Here is a 16,803-nt window from a genome sequence, read left to right on the forward strand (position 1 = left end):
TTTTTCCCCTTTTCCTTCCTTATTTTCTTCTTATTCTGCAGGCCAGCTGATGTTTTTTATTCAATGAAACAAAGTATTGTGCAGTGGCTTGTCTGGGAATTTTATATGAATTTCTTCATAGAAAAGAAGAATGAACTCACTATTTATGTTCCAACTAAATTAACTCTGATAGGGAGGAAAGGATAGTCTTTGAACTACTATTGTTGTATAAAGTAATTTTAAGGATATTCTGCCTGTCTCTTTGTTAACTTTAGTATCTTGAGGTCTTATGTGTATCCCTGCCACTGTGCTCTAGGTCTAACTGTGCGTTTTTCTTGGTCAGCCTCTGACATTTTTTGTTACATGAATGGCATGCCTCTATAAGCTACACACTCATAACCTCAGCAGCAACAAGGTCAGCTCAGCCACACAAAACTGAGCTCTTCACCCGGAGAAACAGCCTCTGCACAAGGCTGGGGCCAAGGCACTGTGCTGAGGCTTGTGTCTGTCATTCTGTAAGCAGGAAATGTGCTGGATGCTGTGCCAGGATCTGCAGGGAATCCTCAACTCCACACTTTCATATGCTGCTCTTAAAACCCCAGAGGTGACCCAGCATCTCTGCAGGAGCTGAAGGACAGTCATCTGGAAACAAGGGTTTATTTCCCAGCAACCTGCTGTATTAGCTGCTTTGCTTCTGCTAAGTTGGACAGTAACAACTCCCATCATCATCTTCCCTGGGCAGGGAAAATGTGGTGTTGTCATCACTTTTCCCATGGCTGCCATCTGTGTCTGTGTTCCACTTGCAGTGTGAGTTGTAGGGGAATGTGATTCATTTGGAAAGTGCCTAGGCCTGGCTGCCAGTGATCCATGGCCTCCTTTAGCCTGGGACTCCCAGCTGCTCTGAGCCACTTCAAAAAATTTTTTGGTTGATGCTTTTATGCTGCTCTGCTACCACACAGCTTTTCAGAGCATTTTGCTTTACTCACCAAGGCTAAGGGGCTGCAGGGCAGTTTTTGTCACTCCATGTGTCCAACAGCCTGCTCACTTGTGGGGACAGTCCTTAGTACTCTTCTGAAGAACCTGCTGTATCAAAAACTTTTGCCTTGATGTTCTTTTGCATTCAGAAGTTTGATTACAGTGTGTCTGCCTCTTTACAGCATGTGCGCTCAATGTAAAGGATGAACTTCAGCTAGCAAACCAGCACCAGGCTCATACAGTGCAATCTATTATATCATCCTCACAATTGCAAGCAAAAGTGTTTGAAATTACAGGAAATCTGTTCTATTTTGGAGGGAAACTTTCTGAACCTGGGAAAACTCTTGTTGTGGTGCAAAGGCAGGACTTCCTTAGCTATTTAACAGCCACTTGATCATCATCCTAGCTCTCAAACATTAGACTTCAATCAGCTAATGCTGCAATCTGCCTTTAAAGGAAAAGTTTTGCTAAGTTCAAATATTTCAAAAAGATGGCAAGGTTCCCCTTTCTGTACTTGAACAACTTTGTCAATATGTTAATTTTTTTTTTTTAAATTAAAGCTTAGGATTTCAACAGAAAAGAGCATGAGTAACTTTCTACCTAGTTTATAACCACAGATCTGGAAATCTGGTCCACCTCCACCTTCCAAATGTGTTCACATTTTTCAGCCTCAGTAAGACACTGATGTTGCACATCCCAGTTTGAACTACAGCAGATGCCACCAGGATGTGATTTTCCAGACAAAGCCAATGCAGTTAACACTCCTGTCTTCCACTGTATGTATACATTCTAGTGCTGTCATACATCAAATATATCAGCCAGGCACAGTGCTTTACTGAGCCACATACTGGTAATCATGCAGCACAGACATCCTGATTGCTTAATACTGATTGTAACAAAAGAAAACAAAGAAAAAAAACAAAGTCCCTGAGTCTTTACACACAAAATTGAGCAGCCTCTGAAGATCATGCTGTCACAGAGAGGTCTCCTGTTGGATGACATCAGTTCCTAGTTATGATGTGCTGTGGGATAATTTAGCAAAAAACAACTTTTGGAATCAGCTGGGACCACTTTTCAGCCCAGCTAACTGTGCCTCAGATGAAGGAATTCACGCTCAAGCTCTCATAGATGTGCAGTGATTGCGCAGCCAGCTCTGCTTCTGCAGGTTTGAAGCAACAACCCCAAATGAAAGATGAAATTTTACAGAAATCCAGCCCCTCCCATCAATCCGTCCTACTGACTGAACTTGGATGACTTCACAACAGAATAAGGGGGTGGAGTAAAGTGGCTGAGCATTGCGTTTTTTTGTAGTCACCTCAAAAGAGGTAAGACAGAGAGTAAAAAGTGAGTGAGGTAGACGTACCTATGATCTCCAAAGTTATTAATCTTACTGTACTTGTTTCCAAGGGAAAAAATCTGTAAAATTGTCATGTTGGCCTCCACACAGCTGCCATGCCCCCACCAGCTGTTTCAGCTGACCTCAAAATGTGTCCCTTGAAAAATGAATGGATGTGTGTACTTCAAATTTCAACCCTGCTTAATAAGGAAACCTTATTGTTCAAGTTCAACAAGTTCTAACAAATGGATAAAAAAATCATAACTATAATTGATTCATTAGCATGTATTCTCACCCAGTAAAGACAGGATCTTTAATCCTTACTTAAATATTAATTCAGAACACATTTTATTTATTAAATCTACTATACGAATAACATTTTATTACCCTTTAATTTCATCAGGAAATGTAGTTATTGAATGTTTTATTAAAGTCTTGTTTTTTCAGTAGCTGCTATATTTTTTCAAAGCAAGTTGTGCAAGGCCTAACAGCAACATAAAAACGAGTAAAGCAAAAGAGGAATGATGACTGTATTAGGATGTTAGGTAACTATCAGTATTAAAAAGTTGAACAAGCACAAATGACATTTTTGTACATCAGGTTCTTTTTGCCATTTCTGTAATATATCAATACAATAGTCACATGCTGTTGAATAGATAACAAACAAGTGTAAGTGGTCATACACACTGATGCACGTTAGTTTTTCAGTTCCTATCAATCACATTCAACAAAAACATCAAGATAGCTGAAGAGCCTGACCCTACTTTTGCAAGCTGATTGATGCACACAGCTGCTAACTCAAGACACAGGAGCTCTGGGTGGATGCAAGATCTGTGCTGGTGGATCACTTTACAGGAACGGTCCTTTGTTAGGAAAATGTGGACTAATAACAAGTGGAAATTGGTCACTCATGAGTTTAAACTACCCAGGAACCAACTAGATTATGCTACTTGCTCCCAGACCTTGCATAAGAGTGTTTCCACAAAGCGAAATCAGTAAGTTGTGGAATAGTTTCCTTCAAGCATTTACAAATTATTTAAATGCAGAATATTCCTTTAGGGCCTATAAAATGTCTTCTAGCTGCAGAGTTTAGAATTTTAATGAATAAATACAATGGTATGCCAAAAATTTGCATCTACTCTAATCATTGTTTAGTCTATGGGGTTTTTTTGCTAGCACTTTACCATGGAACGAAGTGCAGAAATCTGAGTAATTTTGGTTGTTATTAAAATACCATATATAAACAGAAAAAGTCAGAATAAGGCATTCTCAATGCAAGCTTGAGCAATGTACGTTTTCATGCTGAGTGGAACTACCGTTTCAGTTTCTTCCCAGAAATAGTGGAATGTTGATTTGTGGGTTTTTTGTTTGTTTTTTTTGCATGTAAATCCCCAAATACTTTTTCAATTTTACAGATAAAAAGCATTATTTCATACATCAGTTTTAAAAGCATTGGTTTGGTATTTCCTCCCATTTTGTCTGCTGAAGGACTATGAACCTGGAAGGAAAACAGTTCAAAGAAACTCACAACATAGATAACACACCTACTCCCATAAAACCAAACGAAATAGCATTGTGTTTCAAATGCCACCTAGGAACACTAGATAGATGAAGTATACACGTTACGGTAGGTAGTTAATAATCCCCATATTTTCACCTGCCGGTATTACTGCAAATTACACTGTTTCCATGACATGCCTTATGGAACAGTTTGCTATTTTCATAAGCAGTCACATGCACTGAAGGTAGGATCACCAGGTGGGGCCTGTGGTGCCCCGAAGCAGAACCAGAGAAGCCAAGCTTACTAATTCTCTCTCGCTGAATGACAAGGTAGCTGGTGTATGAAATGACGAGGGAGGAACATCCACCTAAGGCATTTCTTCTGGAGCTGCTGCTGCCGCCGCTTCCTGAGTGGGGTTCTCCGCGGGCTGGGCATCACGGGCCGGGCTGTGGCCAGGCCTGTGGCCATCATGGGCGCTGTGGCTGCTGGCACTGCCGAGGCGTGTAGACGCCACCACGGCTTTCACTGCGGCCTGGGAGAGAGAGGACCAAGCAAACATTGCTTAGGGGGCATGGCGTGTGGGCACTGCTGCCTCAGCATCACCCTGATAGGGAATGCAACCGTGGTTAGTCTTCCTGGGAATGCCACGTTCGGATACCTGCCTGGGCGGGTTTAGAAGGCCACCTGCACTACTGGGTTGAGGTTTAAAATTGTTGCTTTCACAAGGTTACAGGTTGGGCAACATGAACACAATTCTTTTTCAGCTGTGCCAGCTGCCTTTTTAATTTTTTTCCCTTTCTTTTCTCTTTTTTTTTTTTTTTTCTTTTTTCTTTTTTCTTTTTTCTTTTTTTCTTTTTTCTTTTTTCTTTTTTCTTTTTTCTTTTTTCTTTTTTCTTTTTTCTTTTTTCTTTTTTCTTTTTTTTAAGAAATTACTTCAGGTGTCCCATGTTGAACTTGGATGGCAAAAAAAGAAAGTCATCTTCCATCATAATAATAACAACAGTGTTATCACTAATTATCCATGAAAATTTCAAAAAGTAACGCAATATATATCACTATTTCACTGTTCATATGCCGAGCACAATGTTGCAGAGCGCATGGGCAACTTCCTAAGTATAGACATATAAAAATACACACTGGGGATAAGCTTTCATATCGCAAAAAATATCACAAAATGAAGACACACATGAAGACAGCAATATTAGCTCTCGCCTTAGAGAGTTTTATTGCCTGAAAAAAAACATACAGAGGTGAGGAAAAGAAATGCTAATCTCTGTATGTAACAACTCAAGCTATTTTTGACTTGGCAGCTATTGCTTAAGCATCAAAGAAGTGGGTCTGCTGGAAGAGATGAAGAGTATAGCAAGTTTTGTGGATTCTTTGGGGAGGTAAGCACACACACACACACAAAAGCACAATAAAAAAAAGAGAAACAACTAAAAAACTTCCACGAAGAAATAAAAAGGAAAAAAATATGTTAACGAAAAACAGATTACGTAAACATTGTCAATACAAAAGAATCAGCTATAACAGATTATGAAGAAATAGTTTAGGCATAAACCAAAAAAGTGGCAAGAAGTTTGAAAGTGAGAGACTTGACCTCTTGAAGTAAAAATCACAGATATCCACATTAGTGAGAAGACTTTGGAAAACTGATTACAAACAGAACAGGCTATTCAATGATACTATAAAGTCTAAATATCCTTTAAATGTAATTTACTCTAACAGGCAATGTTATATGTTTATGAAACAAGTTCAACACAGCCCATGAGAAACCAAATCCTGACCAAGGCCTTTAGAGTTATACTGTAAAAATATGTTTTTACATAAAGAAAGCCTGCCGATGGACTTTTATGTTGGGAAAGAGGAGATAATTGCATATTAGTCTTACTAACAAAACAACAGCTAAGGCACGTACTCTCTACTTGGATGTCTGCTTTGGTTTTATCTTTTTGACCAGGAATTAATTCTCTAAAAATCTATTGTTTATTTCACAGATATATTTGTGGAACACTATTAACTCTACAAGAACTGGTAACTTCAATCCATCCTCTTAATAATTGGAGATTAGGTAATTTAATCTTTAACAGAGAAGCAACGAAGAAATAAATTTATGAAAAGCAATAGTTTTTTATCAAAAAATAATAAATTCATTGACTCTAGGGGACTAAATAAACTGAGCTTCAAAATATACCTTGTGTAAAAATGTAAAGAAAACCAAAATCAAAAACATCAGTTTGAATTATATCTACAATCTCTGAGACCTTTGTAAATGACACATCTCTCTCTGTAGAGATTCTTTGCCACAGTTCTCTATTAAAAAAAAATAGCGAAGTCAAAGTTAAAGCTCAGGTTTTTGTGAATTGGGTTTTGTGTGGGATTTAGTAAAGCTCTCAGTTAAGGTGCTTTTTACTCTTGTTACCCAGGGCTACAAGGACAGCTTCACTGTAGCTGTAGGTAACATTTTCTGTGCTGAAGTATCCCTGGAAGTATGTCATGAGCTGACACTGGTGACATACAGCTGAAAAAGGGTTAAGAGCAGAAGAAGGTTTCCTAATGTTATGTCAGTCAGGTGCCCAGTGGCCTGCTGTTTGCACCTAGAGGAGTTTCCCTGCTTCTTCCCATGGTGGACATGTAGACTGGATGGTGAAGGAGCATACTGGGGACATTTTATGGACTTAGGCATCTGAAATGCTCAGTCTTGTTCATGCAGAAGGATGGCTTAAACCCCCTGCTTTGTATTGATACATACAGATAACTCAGGGTGGTTAGGTATTAAAATATGCTATAGTAGAGTAGTTCTCTTCCAGATTTATGCATGCGCATTAAGAAATTACTCAGAATGTTGTTCCTTCTGGTCAGTACTCTAAGGATGCACAAGCAGTACAGGACAAATGAATGCACAGAAGCAAGGAGGGAAGAAAAGAAGAAAAATAAGGACTTTGTGGAAGCCATGTACATCCTCAGTTCTATTTGTGTAGATAGAGTTTTCAATGAACTTCACACATTTTTATTTGTTTGGCTTCAGTCATCGACTAAATCAGCTTCAAACTTCTTCAATCTTCATCAGTCATCTTAAATAAAAACCTTCCATAACACCATGGAATATTGTCCTCAAAAATGTGCAAGGTTTCTGCAAGGCTATTAAATTAATGGCATGCTTTTGTAGCCAAAACACAGACTATGAGCAGAGACTTGCCTTAAGTTTACGCCGGGCATTGAATTCTTGAAGTTTCTTTTGTGCGTTGTCCATATGTGCAAAGTTTATTGCCTTCCCTGTGACCCATGGGTGCTGCAAAGCCTGTAGAGTGGTGAGGCGTTTCTTGGGGTCTAAAACAATCAACTTTTTAACCTGCATTGCAAGCAAGAAATACAAAAGACTGTCAATCTTATTCTTCGTTTAAATTTACCTAGTTTTGCATTTGGGGGCTCTGGTCTTGGTTTGGGGAGCATCTTAGGTGAGACATTCTAAGAAACCAACAAGAATTTTCATGTGTGTCTTTGCAAGTATTTTGCTTCTGGCATTTCTTGGTCCTCCATAAATAACATCTGATAAAGACAACCACTAAGGGGGAAGAGAGAAAAGAAAGAATCAACTGGTTACCAACATGTTAAGAGTATGTACCAATGCAAATGACCTGTATCTGTCATAGTCTGCTTCATGCCTGAGCCGTTATATAAACCTTAAGAGATTCTCAAAATAGCCCCAACCAGGCAGTTCTCTGAGCAGTATCTCTACTTTCAGATTTGGACAAATTTTTAACTGGATTAGAAGGTTTAAATTATAGTGTATGCAGCTCATGAAAACTTGTACCATGCAATCCCTGTCAGGTACATCACAAAGGAAATGTTTCTTTCAGTCACTGTAAAACCTCATGTACACGTGAAGAAAGCACTGTACAAGTATTTCCGTCTTAGCCCACTCTGAAACTAACACTGTTTACACCATTCCTTTTGTCACCAAGGCCAGCAAACCTGCACTTCTACAAACACAACAGTAGGACCTTTTTGAGAAAAAGGCCCTGCAAACATACCCCTGGGACTGGAGATGGTCCTGCTGGATACAAAATGTGTCCAGTCCATCGACATTCCATGAGTTTTATTGTATCTCTGGACAAGTGGTATTTTTAAACAAGAAGGGTGAGGATGGAGTAAGAAAGTACAGAGATGGCACCCTGCAGAGCCACACTTACCCAGCTCTCCTAACCGCAGACCCTCTTGGAGCAGAGTGCAAGTGATGGCACAGGGCTCCACTGTGCCTGTGTGCCCAAGGATGAGGGAAAACTTGCTGTAGGGTTCTCTGAAATTTCCCTACAAAGAGCTCTTAAAGACAGTTGGTGCCCTGAAGTGGGTGCAGGAGAACAGGTATTGTGGTGAATACAGATTGTGTTTCCAAGGAAGACCTTGAGCTAAGTAAATCACTTCAACTGAATCCAGAGCTGCCCACAGCATAGGTTTTGAGAGACACGGTCATCATCCTTATCTACAACTTGCTATACAGTGTTCAGACCTGAAACTTTGAGCTTTACTTTACTAAAACAGTATGGAGCAGTTTGGACAAAAGCTTACCTGCAGGCTGTTGTTTATCTGGCAGCAAATTATATCTTTTTGGCTTTAGAAAAACTTCACATCTCATAAAACAACAAAAAAGTACTTTGAACTTCTACAGTCCTTCCATTTGAAATATCCTGAAGTACCTCACTAACACCAATTACGTTGTATTTTGTGGCACAGTTTGTATAAGTAATAAAGAAGAGAGCACTTGTGATTTCAGTGCTAATGAAATAACTGAATTATGCAAGTTACTATTGAAAAAAGTCAGACTCAGGCATACCTATCTTTGCAGATCAGTGTCTCCTGGATCCAAATTACTTTATCCAGCAATAAAAGAATACAGTGCAGATAGCATGCCAGCCTTTGCATTTTGCTAATGGACCATATTTAAAAGTAAACAGTCTTTCCTCACCTACTAAAAAAAAGCTTAAATGGACAGAAAAAGTATGTCAGAAAAAGCAGGGCGGCAGGGGGCAAGCCTTTTTATATTCTTGCTCCAAAGCTCAGGCTTGAAAACTGCACAAAATGAAGGGCTTGTTTCTACATTCTTCTGAAGGTGTTTGCCCAGAAAAGAGGAACAGTGAAACACTTCAGGGCTGGAAGGAAAGGCAGGCATACATGCACGCTGTGACAGCTGCCAACAATCTGTGGCTTATTTCACAGAAGAACCTGAATATCTATGTGAATATCTATGCAAAATTTCAGCATTGGACTAACAGGGGATATTAACAACACCATAATATAGCAAAGACAAGAAGAAATAAATATGAATAATAATTAACCAATTATTCTGCTCCCACCCCAAAATGGACTTTTCCTCAGTAGAAGCAATACTAAATACTCCAGCTTCATTTTTTCTTTACTTACTAAATCCTTGGCATTCAGAGACACATCATCCCACCAGGGGGACACAAAGTCATATTCACAGTTCAGGATTCTCTTAAACATGTACTGATCTCCCCTCTCATCATAAAATGGTTCAAAGCCACAAAGACTGCAAGGATAAAAAAGAAATAAATTTATGAAAGATTAATTAGTCCTGGGTTGTTAGATACCGTTTATGGTAGTATTTTTCCCTGCTTTGTATCCCGCATTTCACTTTGGAAAACCAGACCTGGGTGTACTTATAAACTGCTAATTCTATAGAGCAGAGAGAAACATGGTCATAAATATTAAGCACTGGGAAAGGCTCTTCTGATTGTACATCTTCTGTTTTCCCACATGTTTAATTGGAACTATCAATCCAGTATCATAGAGCATTTATCAGAATCCCTGTAATTTTGCCAGAGGAATAGGAATTAGCCAAGGAAACCCATCTTACATGTGAAGTTAGAAGTTTTTGTATGTCCAGTTAGGACTGATTTTTAGTAATGTTTATCCCTGTACATTCTTTCGTCCTGTTATCCACAATGTGTGTAAACCTCTGGTAGGTTTTCATGATCAGCTCTCATCTTTACTTGGGTAACTTATACACAGTCTAGAAATCTTGTGATCTCACTAACAACTGAATTTATGAATATATTGAATAATAGAGATCCCAGCAGAGATCCACACTGTTGGCCCCAGGGAAAGCAGACTCACAGAAGTGGTTTCCATTTGTGTAATGTCCTTTTTTTATCGCTTCACTGCACTTAAGTCTCGCCTTCACACATAATTAGATTTTTTAAAGTGAATTTCCTATTCAGCCAGTATGTGATCTAACCTTAACAGAAAGTCGATCCGCTACTCTGCTTTAAAAAATGCAACAAGCAGTGAGATGATGAGAGGAAAATAACACCAGACCATAAAGATCAAGACAGTAACAAATCTAGGAAAACCTTACATTTTAACTTGGTTTTGTATTTTTAAACACAATCAATGTGCTTACTGTCCTGAAAAAGAAGACTGGTTCAAGGAAGAAATGTGGTTTTGGGAGTAGTGCATAGCCGTGGGTGGAACAGCTGCATCACATTCCACTGCTGAAGAGGAGAAACACCTCATTGTAAGCACATTCTAGGCACATTATTTTTCCAAGCCTGGCAGAGATGTATTAAAACACAAGGATCCAGCCTCCAGTGTGCTTCAGGAGGTGGTGGCCAGCCAGAGTCCCTCTGCTGCTCCCCTGCTGTTTGCTGCCTCTCCCACCACCATTTCTGGGGTTGCAGCTCCCTGCTGTCCCCATGGAACACCCCTGAGCAGGGCCCCTCACTGGCTCAGCCCAAGCTGGTGTTTGGATCTGGATAACTGATGACAGCAAGAACCTGCATAAGCCTTACTGTGACTGTGCTGAAAATCTCCTAAGTGAACTCTCTATTTTCAATTTAACTCACTGCTATCACCCATTGTTTTCATATTAACAGTTCCTATAGATATGCTTCCATTTAAAAATCTGTTTCAGCAGACAGATTTTTTTTGGCAACATGCTGAAGTAGATGAGTAAAACTAGAGGTGTGATTTCAAATTAGATTAATTAAATCAGTTTAAGACCTAGTGTGGCTTGTCATGATTTCTTTTTTTTTTTTAATAACATTTTATTATGGTGATTAATTTTAAATCAATTACCTACAAATAAAGAAAAAGTTAATGTAAACAGCTTAAAAAACAACTAAAAAAGACCAGATGGTGTTTTGTGTTCTTTTAAGTAAGTTATGAAAATAACACCCTTAATTAAATCCATGCAATTTTGACTACAAGCAAAGCCTCTCTATTTGTTGACCACTATCTGCATCTCAAACATGCAGAGGCATTTCTAAGCTGCTGTAGGAATACAAAAAGACTGTTCCTCTTGACTTTTAAAACTATACATGTGGCTTCCCTGGAATTATGACAGTTAGCACCAATAGGTCTTAATATAATTTGCTTCAGGAAAAACAGTTCTGTCAAAATATGTGTCAAAGTTTTTTCAATCAAATGGTAACTCCACTTAGATTAGTGACAAGATACAATTTTATGCAGATCCTCTGCAACACGGTTGTTAACTCTTACATCCACTCCATTTTGGGGGTACATACAGGAATGTATTTTTTTAACTCTATGTGAACACAATAGAAGAGTTTTAAACTTAGAATACTGCTAAAGCTAAATGGAAGAGACAGCCAGGTGGATTTTTGCCTGGCTTGTTCCTGTAAATCAAGTTTGATTTCAAGGTGGGAGTAAGACAGGATTAGAAAGAGGAAGAATAGAAAAGTATCTGTACTGATGCAGCCCCATCCAGAGCAGGAACTTCTGTTTACACAACTGCAGAAGCTGAATGTGGCTTGGGAGCATCCCCTGAGTAGCTGGAAGGTATTGAGAAGCTACATGTAGAAAATGCCACTCCCTGTAATCAGATAGGAACTGTTTGGAGTTCGGTTGGAGCTTGCCTACACTTGAAAACAAGTTCTGCTTAAGAAAGGCAAGTGCAACAACTTCATGAAGCCTTGAATAAGCAGGGAAGCCCATAACTTAGTCTAGATGGCTTTGTAGAAGAACATTAAAAGTCATATCTCCAATCTTAGGGACCACCTAATTGGCAACTTTCACACCTGTCTGTCACGGGTGGAAACTGTAGAAGTGACAGGAAATGAGCATCTGGCAGGCAATACCTGAGATGTGACCTTCAACACAAGGTCTGGATCTTAAACCAGACCTTGAGACAAGGATACACATATTTAAAAAGGAGCAGATAATGAAATGGCAAATAGGAATATTTTAGCTTATTATTTACAGGTACCCAAAAGGAGACCTGTGAATTATTTGAAGCTTATGTGCAGAACAAAATATATGTTCCCATCAGAGTATTTATATATCCTTACATGGGCTTTTAGTATAAACTCTAGAGAATGTAATTCTTTCTTTGCAAAAGACAAAAAGTAAATAATTGTGTTACTGCACACTGTACTTGCTGAACACAGTTAATCCTAGTAGGGGAAGGACAATGGCCCACATGTATAAAATCCTCCATATCTTTAAGGTACACATGTGAGATCACATTGTCTTCCCATGAAAGGCATCCTGAAAGTATTGTGTATAACTGCGCAAGCCACCTTAGCATTGTTATTGCCAAGGGTCTAAATTAAGTCTCATAATTATTCTCCCTTAAAGAGGAGAGTCAATACATCATATGCAACTTTCCATTATCAATAATCTTCCTTTGAAAGATTCAATCAATGCAATAAACTAATTACAATTCTTGCTAATTGAATAATGACTAGCCACAATAAGACTCAGACACAAATGTTTGAAATTTTTAGTCTATGCTTGATAATATTATTAGCATGATTCTACACAGATCTTGCCGCTGTTCAGGAGGAAGTGTTATATTTATCAAATATTTAAACTGATTTAAACTTTGCCAGGTTCCTCTAGGATTTGACTTACTTCAGTAGATTAGGAATATAATTATTAAAGTTCAGGATCTTGTATTTTCCAACTGCACAGCTCATAATGTCATAAAATCCTGTGGGTGCCAAAGAGTGAACCTCTCTGTAGCACTGTCTGCACTTACAGAATGTAGGTGATAATCCCCAGAGACCACATGTCCACCTCAGGGCCATAGGCACATCCCCGTAGTATCTCCGGTGCTGCAGAGGACAGAACACTTGTCAGTAACACAAAAGCTGAGTGAAGAAATAGCAGCCACAAAGCCAATTAAAGACTATGCACACTTCTGTCTTCTATAAAAAGTTAGGACTGCCTCTCTAAACCCTTTATTAGGCAAATTATTCTCTTAATGGAATATGAAACGACAGAAGTAATGGCCAAGCAGAGGCAGAATAAAATGGGAAGTGTACTTTTGTTTCAAATTGGTTTTTAGGTTTGTGAAAGGAAGTGCAGAAAGCTACAGCTGCACTGGAGCTACAGTGTGACCAAGAAGGTGGTGCTTTGACTTCAGTATTTCACTTAGTGTTTTTATAAATACATCATCAACAAAAATGGGGCCAATGAAAATCTCCATCCTTTATTGGATGCAGAGGCAAACACTGGAACCAAGGATGAGGAAAAGGCTGAGGTACTTAATGCTTTCTTTGCCTCAGTCCTCAACAGTAAGACCTGTAATCCTCAGGTAACCAGCCCCTGAGCTGGCAGGCAGGGACAAGGAGCAGATCAGAACTCCTGCCATCCAGGAGGAGGGGGGCAGTGACCTGCTGAGCCACTTAGATACTAACAAGTCCATAGGACCAGACTGGATTCATCCAAGGTGTTGAGGGAGCTGGTGAAGGAGCTTGCCAAGCTGTTCTCCATCACAGATCATCAGTCCTGTCTAGCTGGGGAGATGCCAGATGATTTGGATGTTGGCTAATGTGATGTCATCCACAAGAAGGGATGGCAGATGAATGCAGGGAACTACAGGCCTGGGAGCCTGACCTCAGTGCCAGGGAAAGTCATGGAGAAGACAATTTTGAGTGATCACATGGCACATACAGGACAGGGGATCAGGTGCAGCCAACAGGGTTTTAGGAGAGGAAGGTCCTGCCTGAGCAACCTGATCTCCTTTTATGAGCAGGTGATCAACTTGGTGCATGAGGGGAGGCTGTGAATGTTGTCTGTGAGGACTCTAGTTAAAGCCTTTGGCACTGTCTCCTGCAACATTCACCTGCAGAAACTGGCTGCTTAAGGCTTGGACAGTGCAGTGTCACTGGGTGAAAAACTGTCTGGATATCTGACCCAGAGAGTGGTGGTGAACATAGTTATATCTAGCTGGTGGCTGGGCACCAGAGGGGTTCCCCAGGGCTCAGTGTTGAGGCCAGTCCTATTTTACATCTTTATCATGATCTGGATGAATGGATCCAGGGCATTGTCAGTCAGCTTGAAGATGACACCAAGTCAGTAGGGGACTAGGAAAGATGTGCAGAGGGATGTGGACAGGCTGGATCCATGGGACAAGGCCAATGGCATGAAGTTCAACAAGGACAAGTGCCACTCCTGCCTTGGCACAACAATTCCCTGCAGTGGTATAGGCTGGGGACAGAGGAAATGGCCTCAAGCTTCACTAGGGGAAATTCAGGTTGGATGCTAGGTGGTTCTCAGAGGTGGTTAAGCTTTGGAACAGCTTAACATCTGCCCAGGGAGATGGTGAGTCATTATCTCTGGAGGTGTTCAAGAAATGACTGGACATGGCCCTTAGTGCCATGGTTTAGTGGGCATGGTGGTGTTCAGTCAAAGGTTGAACTTAACAATCTTGGAGGTCTTTTCCAACCCTAATGGTTCTATGGTTCTGTTCACTTAGCACTTTATTTAGGATTTATTTTTGATATTCTGTTTTAGTTGGAAGGAAAGACAGACCATTTCAGGCAATTGCTTTTGCTGAAGTGAGGAGCAGACAGAAAGGCCAGGCAGTTTTGGGGGTCTCCAGCTCTGCAACAGTAAAGAGAAGTTAATGTCTGCCCAAGCAGCTTGACAGGCACAGCTTGAGGATTCTGGTCCCACTGGATCTGTGATGCACATGACATTTCTGGAGCACAGTGGGCTGGCTGTACCCACATACATCAATGCAATCTCTCCCCCTTCCCACATTACACTTGCACAACCATGAACAGAAGGGCTCTTAGAATTTTTTAAGATTTCCAGAAGTTTACTTTTGGTGAATGCATTTGTCTGACACATTGCTGTTAGTTTAGATGTTGTCTTTAACAGACTGATCATGAATCACTGCTTTGCACTGGCTTAATTTTTTGTACTACTCTTGGAAATTACTTATGCTCTTATTAAGTTCACTGAAGGAGCAGCACTGCATCACACTCAGTTCTCTGTGATCATCTTTTTGCTTTCTATGCTCTGCATCAATCTGCATATCCCAGGGACTGTAGATTGTGAAGTCTTGATGCCCAAGTATTCAGACTCCAGTATGTGTTTTTGTTGCTGTGTCCTTTCTGGAGAAGCTGCTGATAGATGGGTGGGCAGGATGTGGGAGTTGGCAGCCCGGAACCATCAATTATTCATAGTTTAATTTGGCATTTAAACAGTATTCCTCCTGGGTTTCCTCCAGTTCTGGAAAGTAATGCTTGAATATTTTCCGGGCACCAGAAATTCTGCATGGTCAGTTAACTTGAGTTGTAAATCAAGGATTGCTATAGGCACGTAACCATAGGCACAAAGCTCCTTTCTTCTCCACAGAGATATTCAGCCTCAATCCTTCCCACCAAGTCAACATAACTCTAATGGCTCTTCTGTGGGAATAAGCCTTATTATATTTTTATTGTATACAAAGATGGGCATAAAAAGGGCTAAGCACTAACTACGGGTGCATGGCATTGGCAGTATAACTGTCACAAGAGAAGACAAACAGAACATTAATAGCTAATGTGTGAAATACAGTTTTATCAAACTAATTGGACTGGAATTCGGTGCTGCTCTAAAGCAGACTTGGCACCTGTGTGTGCTTTGTAGGCAATGTCACACAAGGTAATGGACAATGACAGTGTCACCTGAATGGCATTATCAGCTGTGCTACAAGGTATCAGAGTGATCTCATGGTCTTCTCCAGCGTTCTCTTTCCTTTGCCTCTACAGTTATAAAAGCAAATGTAAGTAACAAAACAACCTACCACAGTACCCTGGAGTTCCACAGACTGTCTTCATGGTCACATGATCTTCCACAATCTTGGAAAGTCCAAAATCAGCTGTTGAGATGGTTTGGGAATATTAATGTTCTTACTTCCTGTAATAATGCATTTTTAATGTTGTATATACAATTAAATAAACATTTATACATTAAATGTATGGTACTGACATTTTCAGAGATAAGCATTGATTTAAAGAATCTACCCAGGCAGCAATCCAGAAGCAAAACTTGCTGTACAAATGAGTATTCCTGGCTCTTGCTTGACAGAAATGTAGCTTGTATTTTATTCTGAAAACTGCACAAAGCCAGTAGGAGGCCTAAGGGCATACAAGCAGAGATCCAGAAATATATTTGAGTTATATATTCAGTTTCCACTCTGTGAGTAATCCAATAAATTTATCAGAAAAATTTTGGGCTGCATTTTTGGACAACGGTCAGAGTATGCAGTCTCTGCAAGACAAAATCCCAGCAGTATTTTAAGAGAAAGCTCCTAGGGGCATAAAGATGGTGCCAGAGGAAGTATTGGCCATAATTTCTGCAATATTTTCACCCCGAATTACTATTCAGAGAGCAAGGGCCTTCATGACAATGCACACTCAACTTATTGACTCCTTTTAAAAAGTCATAAAAATTGAAGTGCTCACAGCTCTTCATTTTCACTGAGAATAAACTGAGTTTATTCAGTTTAGGTGATGACAATAACCTTTGCCTTAAAAATGTAAAATAAAAGTATTTGATTTTGTTTTGTTACACTGAATATAAAAGGGAAGGTTTTGACACAAGATCAGGATAAAAATAGGTCACTTGCTCCTAAATAGCTATCCTTTATGTATTATTATTTATCTAATCAGAAATACAGTTTACTTTTATAAACACAGCCACTCATTGTAAACTGGATTTCAATTCAAACAAGGAAGATGAATAATGGTGGCATTTA

The 16,803-nt window shown here is 39.7% G+C and overlaps 1 protein-coding gene across 1 annotated transcript in view; it reads right to left on the bottom strand.

Moving 5' to 3' along the window:
- Positions 1–2,614: 2,614 nt before the first annotated feature.
- The window catches only part of CAMK4 (calcium/calmodulin dependent protein kinase IV), a 143,355-nt gene continuing 129,166 nt past the window's right edge, over positions 2,615–16,803 (bottom strand). Inside the window, exons 7-11 of the mRNA XM_085042823.1 lie at positions 15,850–15,924; positions 12,811–12,886; positions 9,213–9,339; positions 6,991–7,143; positions 2,615–4,323 (exon numbers count right to left, since the gene is read on the bottom strand). Coding sequence (XP_084898949.1) covers positions 4,159–4,323; positions 6,991–7,143; positions 9,213–9,339; positions 12,811–12,886; positions 15,850–15,924 — 596 coding nt within the window. The 3' untranslated portion in view covers positions 2,615–4,158. The remainder of the gene's footprint in view (positions 4,324–6,990; positions 7,144–9,212; positions 9,340–12,810; positions 12,887–15,849; positions 15,925–16,803) is intronic.

Source organism: Lichenostomus cassidix, chromosome Z (assembly GCF_008360975.1).
Source record: "Lichenostomus cassidix isolate B80296 chromosome Z, HeHo_3.0, whole genome shotgun sequence".
In the NCBI taxonomy this organism is placed as follows: Eukaryota; Metazoa; Chordata; class Aves; order Passeriformes; family Meliphagidae; genus Lichenostomus; species Lichenostomus cassidix.